Source organism: Aethina tumida, chromosome 1 (assembly GCF_024364675.1).
Source record: "Aethina tumida isolate Nest 87 chromosome 1, icAetTumi1.1, whole genome shotgun sequence".
Taxonomy (NCBI): Eukaryota; Metazoa; Arthropoda; class Insecta; order Coleoptera; family Nitidulidae; genus Aethina; species Aethina tumida.
Window position 1 is genome coordinate 46,315,354 of NC_065435.1, and position 13,146 is coordinate 46,328,499.

The 13,146-nt window shown below is 32.2% G+C and overlaps 2 protein-coding genes across 6 annotated transcripts in view; one reads left to right on the forward strand and one right to left on the reverse strand.

Annotated features, from left to right (window-relative positions):
* The window catches only part of LOC109598471 (uncharacterized), a 209,433-nt gene extending 200,831 nt beyond the window's left edge, over nt 1-8,602 (forward strand). For 3 of the 4 annotated variants that reach the window (XM_049970897.1, XM_049970895.1, XM_049970896.1), the window contains 10 exons: nt 52-1,452; nt 1,530-1,723; nt 1,832-2,011; nt 2,069-2,172; nt 2,225-2,389; nt 2,448-2,612; nt 2,682-2,759; nt 3,056-3,222; nt 4,239-4,372; nt 4,425-8,602. In XM_049970897.1, the coding sequence (XP_049826854.1) occupies nt 52-1,452; nt 1,530-1,723; nt 1,832-2,011; nt 2,069-2,172; nt 2,225-2,389; nt 2,448-2,612; nt 2,682-2,759; nt 3,056-3,222; nt 4,239-4,372; nt 4,425-4,498 (2,662 nt within the window). In that variant the 3' untranslated portion in view covers nt 4,499-8,602. Of the gene's footprint in view, nt 1-51; nt 1,453-1,529; nt 1,724-1,831; nt 2,012-2,068; nt 2,173-2,224; nt 2,390-2,447; nt 2,613-2,681; nt 2,760-3,055; nt 3,276-4,238; nt 4,379-4,424 lie in introns of those variants that run through there. The other variant, XM_049970898.1, reaches the window with a different exon arrangement.
* Nucleotides 8,603-8,674: 72 nt separating this feature from the next.
* Nucleotides 8,675-10,977, reverse strand: LOC109599351 (MYG1 exonuclease). 2 transcript variants are annotated; one of them, XM_020015357.2, is made up of 8 exons: nt 10,824-10,977; nt 10,182-10,434; nt 9,970-10,120; nt 9,778-9,917; nt 9,544-9,722; nt 9,304-9,452; nt 9,002-9,243; nt 8,675-8,944 (listed from the first exon to the last, which is right to left on the reverse strand). In XM_020015357.2, exons 2-8 carry the CDS (start codon nt 10,259-10,261, stop codon nt 8,770-8,772), a joined length of 1,116 nt encoding a protein of 371 aa, XP_019870916.1. In that variant the 5' UTR covers nt 10,262-10,434; nt 10,824-10,977; the 3' UTR covers nt 8,675-8,769. The 2 variants fall into 2 exon arrangements, with proteins under 2 accessions (XP_019870916.1, XP_019870900.1); XM_020015341.2 differs by having other exon boundaries at nt 9,970-10,129.
* Between the last annotated feature and the right edge of the window lie 2,169 nt (nt 10,978-13,146).

The following is a 13,146-nucleotide window of genomic DNA, read 5'->3' on the forward strand; positions in this document are numbered from 1 at the left end:
ACACACTTGTAGAATATTAGAATGTTCGTTTACAATACAAACTTGTTACAGAATTTCAAACACGCAACAAGAAGCTCAAGCTCTGGCTGATCTCATCCTCAAGCGGGAGATCAAACGGGAGAAAGCCTCCGTCAAACGTACTACCTCTGATCCCGGTCAAACGAACCTCATCCAATTCCAGTCGAATGATTCGCTGTCGCTGACTTTCAAGCAAGAGGAGATCGAATATCTATCGCCCAGTTTGCAAGATGAGGTGTTCACACAAGTACAGGACACCATGTTGCTGCAAGGTGTAGATCCCAATCAGTTGGCCACTTTGCAATTCCAAACCGAAGACTTGTTGCCAGATCAAACTGATCAGAACTTGCAGAATCTCAATCTGGATGATTATGCAAACTTACAGGACCAAGTTGGTCAATCGCCCTCCTATCAGTCTAGTCATAATGTGAATCAAGATTTGCAAGCGGTCTTGGATTCTCCTCTTCCTGAAAGTCTCGCTGAATTCAGCACCTTTCATTCAAACAACTTAGATCTATCTTCGCCCAGTTACCAAAACCAATCACCTGCACAATATGTCAATTCTCCACACACTTCAATAGCACAGTCTCCATTGCAAAGCCCGTTAATTCGGCAGGATTCGCCAGGATTCCCATATCCCACGCCACCAGCAAGTCATGAGGGACAAAGCCCTTGTTTTTCTCAGAATACTTTGCTACCTTTGGTGTCTCCAAAACAGGAGTTTGGAGCAGTCGTGGAACGTGGAATTGATGAACCACCCCAAGCCTCATCTCCATTGTCGGCAGCTTTCTTCACATCAACCATGTCCAGTTCTGCTGCAGTGGAAGAGGCTTTGGAAGAAGTTTTGCCAGGGGAAACAATTTCCAATGACGATTTATATCCTTTGAGCAACTCACCTTCACCACAATCACCCATTGGATTGACTCCTGTCCAGTCTCCATTACCTAATATAGCAACAACAGCTGTATCATCCCCTCATCCGACAACTACTTTCAGTGCAAGTAACACAGCTACGTTCAACATCTCCCCACAATATACTCTCCAATCTCAAATGATGCCAAATTCCGAGGATCCTCTCTTATCCAGCAGTTCTGTAAATCGTAAACGGTGTGGACTAAGTGGCATTCCACTAAGAGTTATGACCAATAACGGCCTATTGGATCTTAATACTGCGAATTTCGCTGGAATTTTGTTGGACGCAAATGGGGAAATCAAATTTATCCAAACTGGTGCCAACACTTTCCAGTCGAAAAATATTGTATTGGCGAACACTCAAATGGTACAAACGCCACAAGACGATGATAAAACCAAATTGCATCGAATGTTGAAAACAGTTCAGTGCGCCTTACCAACGAAACAATTCATCGCTAAACCCAAACAAGTGGTTGAAATCAAGAAAGAAGAGAACAACGACGTGTTTTTGAGTCCCACATCGTAAGTTACTAGTTGCAATCAAATTTGTGTTCTGCAAACGACGCTCTCGTCAAAAATAATTACTCTACAATTTTTAGAATACCGTCTAGTCCTGTGCGTACATCGAGGAAACGACTTAGAACTGAGCCGTTGCAGTTGCCAGTTTTTCACCAGTCAAAACTAAGGGCGACTAGAAGCAAACCGGCAGGGTCTTCAGCATTTACACCCCAGCCGATATTAAACCCACAAAGACAAGGGACTGGACTTTTTAACAACCTAAAAACAAAATCCAGTAAGTTAATCTTTAAGCTTTGTATTTAACAATTTAGAATGCATATAATGTTTGCTGTCCTAATTACAAACATGAAAGTTCGACATGGATATTAATTATTATATTTAGGTGATGATACCAGTATATGGAATTGCGAGCCCATCCCTGAAACTGATTCAACCCCGCACATAAATGTGGGACCCCAATTTCAGTGTAATATTCCACCTGTCTCCAGCAGATTGAATCCCGTATCGAAACATGAGGATCTGCTTTGGGATCCTGGTATTAACAATTGTTCCGATGCCGAAGGTAAAGAGATAAGAAAAAAATTGTCATTTGATTTTAATGTTGGGAATATTATTTTAGTCGATATGTACTTGGATTTCGCGTGTTGCGCTGCTGTACCAGGCGGTGGTAGAAACAAAGAATACGCCATGCATTTGCTTCACATGTGTAGTGGTAACATTCATGTAAGTGGCTCCACTTTTTGAAAAAATACATATTAATATTGAGTGTTTTCAGGAGGCCATGTTGAAACTAATGCAACCTTCTCCAAACCTACCTGCTGATCATCCTCTTCTGTGCTACCAGTATAGCGAAAGTGACAAGTGGTCTTCTACTGAGACCGAAATATTCCACAAGGCACTGATTAAGTACGACAAAGATTTTCACAGCATTTCAAAAGAGGTAAGCTCAAACAGTACATTTAAGATTTAAGATCTAAAACGAAAATATTTGTTTATAGGTAAAAAGTAAATCGGTGAAACAGTGTATACAGTTTTATTACGTTTGGAAGAAGGTTTGCACGGACGAGTACAGAAAATTAAAGCAGGTCCGAGAAAAAAGGAATCATAAAAACTCGGAGTCAGACATGGATGAAAAGCCCTATCCAGATGCCAAATTATTGGGGGTACGTATAACATTTTTATTTTGATAAGGAATTTTATGGGATTTTATGCATGTTAAAATTTGTTCTTAGATTGCAGACAGTGGGTCCCCTATGCCGGTTCAAGATGCTACAAGAAATTTCGTCTGTGAATTTCCAGAATGTTCAGCAGTAAGTTTAAATGTAGATTTGCGGTAATATATTACTTGTACAAAGTATAGTCGAATTTGCTGGCAATTAATCATGTTCTCTTCGACTTTTGCAGGTTTTCGTTAAGAAGACATATTTAGATAAAACATATTTTTACTTTAAATAATTTGTTAAACTAATGATCCAAATTAAAAAATCCTGTATTGAAATCAATAAAATAACCTTAATTAAAAGTTAATAAAAATTAATAAAGTTAATAAACAACTCCGTGCACTGAAGCCAAACGGCATCCTGATTAAAACTTGTGACTGTTTCAGAGTTTCAATTCTCGCGCAGCGCTAAACGGTCACATCCGGATCCACGGCGGTACTGCCGCCAGGAATTCGCCGACTCCGGCCGCAATCGAGCGCCGTTCCGCCTCGGTCAGTTCGACGGTATGCCACCCGGACTCGACCGAGGACTATCCCTGTAAGATTTGCGGGAAGTAAGTGTTCGTACCCACCCATAGCACCCCCAACCTAGACTAGCGAGACTAAGGTAAATGATCGGTGTGTTGCGTCCTCTGCTTACGTGCTAACACTATCATTGTTTTTATTTTTATGATTTTTATTTTGGTTTTTGTTTTACTTTTTTGTTCTTCTCCATGATCTACTGCAACATCCAGTGGGCGGACTGAGGTACTATTTTAGTTTTTAAAAGGGGTTGTATCTGGGGAAAAATGTTCATTTTTCATCCTTTTGAAGTCCGTACCAATCTATATTCCGTTTTTATGTTTATTTTCTTTCCTTTCTTTTTTTATATACACATAAAAAATAAGTTTTATTTTTCGTAAATTATTAATAACAACAAAATTAGAAGTAAATTACCCTGAATACAACCTCAACTATGCAGGCCGCATAGTACTTCCTTTTATTTTCTTCAGTCTATGTAATTAAATTAATTTTACGTTCTGGCATGAAGATCTTCGTTAAACTGGTATGAGACTGGACACAATGGTCTACTTTTTTCTGTTTTTTCCCGTTTATTTTTGTTTTTCTCTGATAGTGAAATAATTAGAATATGTGATATATTGCACGTGAGCATGTCACAACAGAAATCGTCCGAACCGATCATTGTTATTTTCGCCCTGATAAATGTTTAAATAAAATTAATATTTGTGCAATATAGCATAACATTGCCCGGTTCAGTATTATGATTTGAATAATTCTGCAAAGAGTACATTATTATTATAGGACAAAATAGTGTAACAAATCATAATGTTGAGTCTATGTTACTTTGAGTTTTCTTTATCTAAACTTCATTTATCCATTTCTACTCGCTCTCTAGAAAATTATTTGTATATGCACTAAATTTCTGTTAAAATCACCACATAAGTTTGTACTAATATTCTCCAATAATCTATAATAAATATGAAAAAATCTATTTTCTATTTGATTATAACAGAAATTCACAATGCAAACATGTAATTATGAATCTAATGTATATTTTGTGTATTCACAGGGTGTTTTCGAAAATTAAAAGCCGTAGTGCCCATATGAAATCTCACCGACCACCAGATGCTGAAACATCAAAACGACGCGAATCAAAAGACCCACAAAACTATTGTTATGAACTCTCCGTGCCAAGCCCGTATAGTACATAGAATCAAAATTTAAAATATCAAAAAATAATATAAAATAATTCCAGGTAAAGGGCAATCAAAAACTATTGAGTCAGATCAAAAGATTGAAATAAAACAAAAAGACATAATTTATGATTAAAAGGAAAATCTAGGTAATGGAATTATAGTTAGTATAGTTGTATAAATCTCAATCCACATATTAAACAGAGATATATATTTAATATAAAAATAGGGGTTGTGTTACGTTACAGTTACGCAGAACGTAACGTAACGTTAGTGCCTTTTTCGAATGTCGAGTGAGACACTATTGCTATACCATCTGGTATTTTGAATTTATTCGTACTCCATTTTTGTATGCCCAAATCGGATATAAGTGACTAAAATGAACAAAAAAAATCAGTTTCTTTTTAATGGCAATTTAGAGAATTCATTGAATAAATTAATACTGGGGTTAGTTTATGAATTGCAGCGTTAGCAGAAAATCATAAAAAATGTAAAACTTTTATAGAATAAAATGCAACTAAAGAAAAACATTATCGAAAGGAGTTTCATATAGCGAATTGGGCACGATTTTTTACAATATCAGAATTTTGAATTGTCAAGAGCAATATAGATCTGTACTCAAAAAGAATTTTAATCAAATATTAATATCAAACGGCCATAAGTAAATATAAACAAATGAACTATACGTATTTTAAACTGGAACAAAATCACATACTTGTCCGCTTTTTTCTGCAGTATGTTGTGGGATTTGCTCAAAAAGATAGTGTTTTTTAACTCTTCCTTTTTATAAGAATTTACGTATTAACAAATTATGAACTATTAGGTTAGGTGTTTAGGAAATCTATAAATAATTATTTTAATATAAATAAAAGTTGCTACAAATATACTAATATTTAGTAATTAAATTATGGAATGTAGAGTATTTATATATGGACGCACTGTATGAATTAATATGTGCCACGTGATAAAAATGTGACAAGTAGGTGAATTTGTTGATTTTTTTGGTACCCCCGAGCCAAGCTCATGTACTATTACTCTGTGTTGTGATCTTTTTAAAGTCTATTACTATGAATCTATCTATATTAATACTTATATAATAAAATAAATATTTGTACATGTTACTGTATGTATGATATTAGATTAAATTTTTAGCAGGTCTACGTTAAGTCAGAAATGGGTCCCAGCCTTTCCATTTTAAAAAATGACAATCCAATTTTTCGTTTTTCTTAAACTTTATGTATCGATGTTTTTATTATACTTAATATTACGTCTCAAAGACAAAACATAGGATAGGTAGCTTAATAAATATATCATATTCATGTTAGGTGTTTTATAAAATGTATGTTTTCTTCAAACTCATCACGATGAGACGTAGGTTTAACATTGCTGGATATTTCGAGGTCGTGAATAAGAGATATATTAAAAAAATTAAATTCTTAGAAATAACACGAAATGCTTTTTTCGAAGGTCAATTTAATTTTCCGTGCCTTTATAACTTTTTTTCCCTAATTAACATCGATGCGTATTTACAATAATGTTTTAAAAACAATCACAAACGGCAGTTTTCTATTGGATTTAATCTTTTTAAATTGTCATATTCACACCAGACCTTTTCTGACCTTATATAGACCAACAGACTGGGCCACAAGTTGGTAGTCGTAGAAATCTAAAGTGATTACCCACATAAAATTTCAGCGATTCTCATATTATTGAAACGTGAAATATCATGTTGCGATATTGTGTGGGGAAATCAATTTGGTTTGAATCAGGTGCTCAGACCTTTATCAATTAATTGTTGTTATTGAATGTACCTCTACGAACTGACGAACATTTTGTTAATTAAAAACTCAAAGCGTCTAAATAGGTACTTTAATTACGTATAACTCATATAAATCTCCTAAAAATTGCTCACTTTTATACGTCGTATTTAGCTTTTTATACATGTTTATTTATTACTGGACTATGTTATTACTAATGGAATTTATGTAATCGCTTAAAACCAGTTAAGAAAACTTCTTTACGTACGCACTACTATATTTCCCTTATAATGTGTGTGTTTATGTGTAATAAATATAAACACTCTAATAATATATGTGCTTCCAGAATGTCAACATATCCCTATATATTGCACACAAATTCCATGTTATTAATCTGGTTTTAAACTGATTACGTGTTTGTTATCCTCAAAGTAATTTTAGGCTAATATATTTTAGTCAAGTACATGTACTGTTATAAATTAATCATTATTCTCTCAGTAGGTTGTTTGTACATACTTGTTCTGTTGTTTTTAACATTTGATCTATATTTTCTGCTTATAAACTGTTTCTAAAACGGCCTAATAAATTTAAAATAAAAGCATTTACTTGTGATACTGTAAAATACTAAATACTGATTTTAAATGTCCGTCAGTTCATGTTAGTCTATGGTCACCCTTATGTTATTGCATAATGTACTTGACACTAGTATTTTGTGTGATTTTTGAACAATCATTCATGTAAAATAAAGAAAAATAACCTCTAATATTGCTGTGGTCTTTCAAAAAAACATAAACGTACCCAAGGACTGTCCAATATATTTAAATATCAACAAATACTAGTTTTATTGATAGGTTCTAAGGACTATAAAAAACATCGAATCTAAAGAAACTGATATTTTTACAGAATATTTTTAATAACAAATATCAAACCCAGATGTATCAACAAGTAATATCCTGTTTAGTATCGTGTAAAGTTTTATTATTAAACATTGCAAAAATTTGTTGATGTTTAAATATTCCAATATTTGTATGAATGTGTGCCTGTATTAATTTTCCTTGTGCCAACATTAAAATGTCATAGTTGAGCTTAGAAAGAAAACAGTGTCATGTAACATACTCAGTAGGTTAAAGCTTGTATATTTGTAAATAAGCTATTAATATATTTATCAATTTTCATGCTTACCTTCTAATCCGCAACAAATAAAACAACATCAACAGCAGTCAAGAATACATTATGCTGGTTGCAGCAGTTTTATTTTTTGTGGTAGTAGTTGGTGGTTTTGTAAATGTTTCAAGTTTTATTGATAGGTTTCGCCAATTGTTTAACCCCATTGCATCGCATTGCATCAAATTTTTAGAGGGGACGTGTAGTTATGCAATAAGCTATATAATAGGTGAATTTTTATCTGTCTAAAAACTTTTTGAAAAGAGAGCAGCTATGTATCATTATTTGGTGTTTGTATACACATATTATTATCCAAAGTGCAAAGGAATTTGATGAGAATCGAATGATCAAACATTGAAATACGCAGTTTCAATTCATTTTGGGTAAAAATGTATGTATATTTGCTGATTTTTTGCTTTGAATTTGAATTTTGTTTACAACACAATATAAACCGTTCCCAATCTGTACCTGATGAGATTTACCATTTCCACTCATTATTATTTATTAATATTATTTATCTTACTAATAAAATTTAACGTGTGTTAAAATATTTGGATTTCATGATTCGATTCCGTTGTTGAATTTGTACACTTTTGTCGAAACTATTGAATGTGATCCAAGATGTAAGATGTATGTATGTAATAATAAAATGTTTAGCACAACCTTCTAGGAATTTGTGTCTAAATTTGAATATATATGAAAATGTAAGAAAAAGTGTACAGAGTAAAACTATTCACCATATGTATAATGTTTAAATGAATTTATATAATATTTTACATTTATGATGTCTAAAAACGTTGTGCTCATTTATATCAACAATAATATATAATTAATGTAAATCTTTGATCAAATGTCAATACGTGTAGCTCAAGAAACTTTCTATATATTTTTTTGAATCCAAATAATAAAATACAATCTGTAGATTTTATGACCATAATATGTCATAACACAGTGTGTTCATATTTTTAGTGCAGTTATATTTTTCAAACCGAATTTTCGATTTTAATTTGCTAAATCATCATGACGGTCATCAATTAAATAGACAATCTTAAAAATAAAGGGCAAGTTTGAAAAATATATATGCAGTAAAATGTTTAAAAAATGTAAAAAGTAGAAAATACACTATATATTATGCGTTTGTAACTGTAATCCAGTTTTCTATTTTGTGTTAAAACTATTAATAATTGTTTTGTTTGACTGTTTTTAAAGAAAAATATTTGTTGTTAAATTCTGTCCAAATATTTCCAAAAACGTATGTTTAAAAGTGTATATGTATATACTTGTATTATTGTATGCACAATAAAAATGGCGTTGTATTAGTTCTTTGTATTATTCTGTACCAGTCTTTCCACTACCTTAATATTAGATAACAATCAATTAAAAGAAACGTATCTATAAAAATATACAATATATTTATTTATGACATCAAACAATTCCAGACTTACATGAAATAATAATTTAAGGTCAATTAAAAAATCAATACATTTTATTCATTGGTATCCTGTGCTTGCAAACTTTTGATAGCCATCTCTATTGCACCCTCTCTGGATTTACAGCCACCAATGAATCCTGTAGAATGACAGAAAATCGCGTCTGGTATACCTGAAATTCTACTCAAGACTTCGTCTCTAACGCCATGCCAATCACTGCGCAAAAAGACTCTGAAATAATGTAACGATTGAAATAAAAATAACTTTTTTCATGCATCACAAATTTACCTGCAAATGAAACTTCCTGGTTCAACGGGAATACCTTGCACTCTCCATGAATCAGCTTTGTCTTTGAAAATGCAGAACTTCACTCGACCTTCAATACCCATTTCCCTTTCTAGACAAGCTAAATGGTCCTTCCAGGGTTGCCGTTGCTCTAACAAAATTATTTCCCCACTGGGATACACTTGAGCACGATTTTCAACCGCCTCCTGAATGGCTATCCTTGCAGGCCACCATGTTTTTGCTGCCTAGAAATGTAAGATATTGTGTAGTGGTTTCATATCTTCACTATTTATATTTATATTTACCTCCAAAACCACTTCTTTAAACTCTGCACCGACCAAGTCCATAGCCTTATTAAAGCACTTCATTATTTCCGCGTTACTTGCCTCATCATCTGGATTCAATCTATGTACCCTGGCACTCAAATGGGTGTTAATTCGATACAAAGGGTCGCCTGAAATATTGAAAAAAACGGTGTGGTTAATATTAAATAATTTTTGCTTAAACATTTTGTTATTAAGCACATGGAACAGTGGAGTACTTACCAATGGGGTACATGGGGATGCCGTTGTCGATTGCATCCATTTCCTCGACAAAGCTATCATAAACATGAAGGTAGATGTATTTCTTGGAATCTTCAGGTGTTTCAACTTTAGCCTTTTTTAAAATGGATGCAATGACGTCTTGACCGAAATGTGCATAGATCAATCCAGCCGAACTCAATCTAAAACATTACATATTAATAAGAGATAAATTTACAATTTTTAAATTCTGCATACTTTATGTTCTTGCTAACTCCGATATCAGGAAGAACTGTGGACAGGGTTTCATGAAATTCACGTTGATGATGGTCATAGCGATGATTCTGAGGGTTATATTCAGCTCCAACATCAACTACTATATCGCAAGTATTCAGTATCTAAAAAAGTAATTAATAAATAAATTAGTAATGAAAATCACAATTACATTACCTGTGGGTCTCTTGTTCTAATAATTTCCCCATATTCATATTCCGGCAGCTGCTTCAACATAAAACATGCTAGGACTTCGTCACAGTGGAAAACACCACCGTGGGTACCTATTTTAGGTGTAATACGTTGGCTTTTAGCTAATGATGACATCCTGAAAAAGCTTGAATAAAAACGAAGTAAAGACGAATAGGAAACAAAGAAAATATTCTTACCCTTCCAGTATGAGCGATCCCACGTCCAGAGAGCGCTTGAGGAAATTCGCTTTCGCGACCACATTGTTGATGCGGTTCATAACCTAATATTATTAGATTTTTGAACCGCAATTATCCGTCGCATATATTCGACCTGAGGACGGTCGGATCGAAAATAAACAATATTTTGTGAACTGTTGCCCAGATACTATTTATGTTCTCGAAGGTAATGCGATTTTTTTGAGACTTTGCGGGAAATTCCGTTATCTGTAAACTGTCAACAAAAAATGGGGTTAGGAAAATGATTTCAATTGAATTTTTAACACAAAATATGGTGTTTAACTCATACAAATGAAAATTCTACACTTGCCTTTTAATTATTTTGAATAAGCCGCTTATTATTGGTAAATAATTGAAACAGTTAAGGCGACATCTCATTCAAGCTAGCTAGGCTAAAAGAAACCTTAGCATGGATGCTCGACGGTATATCTACCGGCCGCTAGGTTGCAACACTTAGCTATATAAGTCTATTACCTATTTGAAAAATTTTGACTTCAACATTTTTGTTGTGTAATCGAATTGATTAATACAAAAGTATGACTATTATTTAAAATTAATTGAAAAATAATAATAAAAAAATAAATAAAAAAATTTGTTAAATACCTTCTACTACGCCTTCATAAACACCGCCTCTGCAAGCTCTTGCTAGCACAGGACCTTACACCCCATTGGGTGTAATACTTTTTTTGTACTTTTTGAAAAATTCAGATTAACGGATCAATTTTGTGTGTCATGTCTAGAGAACATCTACGACATGTTTTCACTTATGATGTTACCAAAATAACGATGCAAACAACCAAATTTTAACGTTCGTTCCCATGGAAATAAACAAAACACTACGCCATGTATCTAGATTTTATTATTTAAAATATACAAATCTAGACACATAGCAACAATGGATCTTATGATCCATTAATCATATTTGTATAATTTTTTTATTAACCTGATTAACAAAAAATATATTTTTTGTACCACAGAAGTTTCCAATAAAATATTGATTATGTTTAAGCAATTTTAAATTTTATTTCAACATTTAAAAATGTTATTATAATTAATTAAACGTAAACAAAATCTTGTAAAGGGTGTTCAAAATTAAATTTTTGTATCTTAATGCAAGCTCTTGCTGTTCTTACATTTCCATTAACCCTCTCCAGTATGTCCCTGATTACTAAACCTGTAGAACCATTAATTCTTTCAATTAAATTTTTCTACTCCCTGTTGTGTGTTGTGTAAACATGAGGTATGAGGCTCCAGGTGAGGCATCTTAAATTGATCTGTTCTTCTTATTTTTTATATTATAATTGCAACTAATTGAAATTTGGACGTGGTATTAATTTTTGTTTATTTTTGCAAAGTAGTATTGTAAGAATGGGTTATAATCTCAGCGCAGTTATATACCATCATATTAATTAAATAAATTTTGTAAATAAGTCTTATGTCTCTAGATTACCAAGCTCAAGTCACAGATTTTTTAAAATCTGAACACTGAAAATAAAAATAAACATATATTTCAGCCTCTGAAAAAAAGCATTTTGTTTTACGCCTGTATATTATGTTATATCATATTAAAAAAATAAATTTTATGTAGTCTTATATCTCTATATTATCAAGGTCAAACCACGGATTTTTTCAAATCTGAATACTGAAAACAAGAATAAATATTTTTTTCAGCAGAGGACAAAACAGCCTTTTGTTTGAGTTTGTAGTATAGTAAAAATAGGTTATAATATCAGTACAGTCATATATCATATTAATGAAACAAATTTTATGAAGAAGTCTTAGATTACCAAGTTCAAGTCACAAATTTTTTAAAGCATGAATACTAAAAACAAGATAAACATATTTTTCAGAAGAGGACCTATTATTTGATTTAAAAAGCGTTTTGTTTTGCGCCTGTAGTATTGTAAAAGTAAGTTATAATCTCAGGCCACTCATATATCATGTTACATATTATTAATGAAATAAATTTTATAAATAAGTCATATCTCTATATTACAAAGTTCAAGTCAAAGATTTTTTTAAAACTTGTGAAACAGTGAATAAGAATAAATATATTTTTCGGAGAGGACCTATTATTTGAATTAAAAAATCCTTTTGTTTTACGCCTATAGTATTTTAAAAGTAGGTTAAAATCTCAGCGCAGCCGTATATCAAGTTAAATTATATTAATGAAATAAATTTTATAAATAAGTCTTATATATATTTCTAGATTACCAAGTTCAACTAATGGATTTTTTAAAATCTGAATACTGAAAACAAGAATTTTCAGCAGAGGACCGATTAGTTCATTCAAAAAAGTCTTTTGTTTTATACCTGACCTTTTAAGAAATGCATTTGAATATGTATTTTTCTAAATTAATTGATGTTATAAATATTTATTTGAAATCTACTAGCTAAATAATATTTTCTGTTCAATATTTAAAAAGCAAAGTAAAGTATTTAGATTTATAGGATATAATATTTTAACTTTAAGCCTGTTGTTAATAATTTCGTAATTTAGAAATATGTTTAAATAATGGTTTTAATGACCTTTATTATTGAAATTCTTTAAAAAGCATAGCAAAGTATTTAGATTTATAGGATATTGTTAATAATTTCGTAATTTAGAAATATGTTTAAATAATGGTTTTAATAACCTTTATCATTGAAATTAAATAATAATTAATAACGATAAACGAGTGCGGTTGTTCAATCTAGTATAAAGATGTATATAAAAAATAACAACAAAATAAACCTTGAGAGATAATTTTGAATCTGGAATTCATCGCGTTTCCAATAGTCACAAAAAGCGTGCAGTTTTCCGCGAGCGCACCGCGTCCGCTGCACGGGCCCGCCAAAGCTTGGCAGAACGGCGACTGAACGCGCTTTATTCTCCAACATCACTCTCTCCTGGCAACATCTCCAACACATCGGCATCCACTCGAAA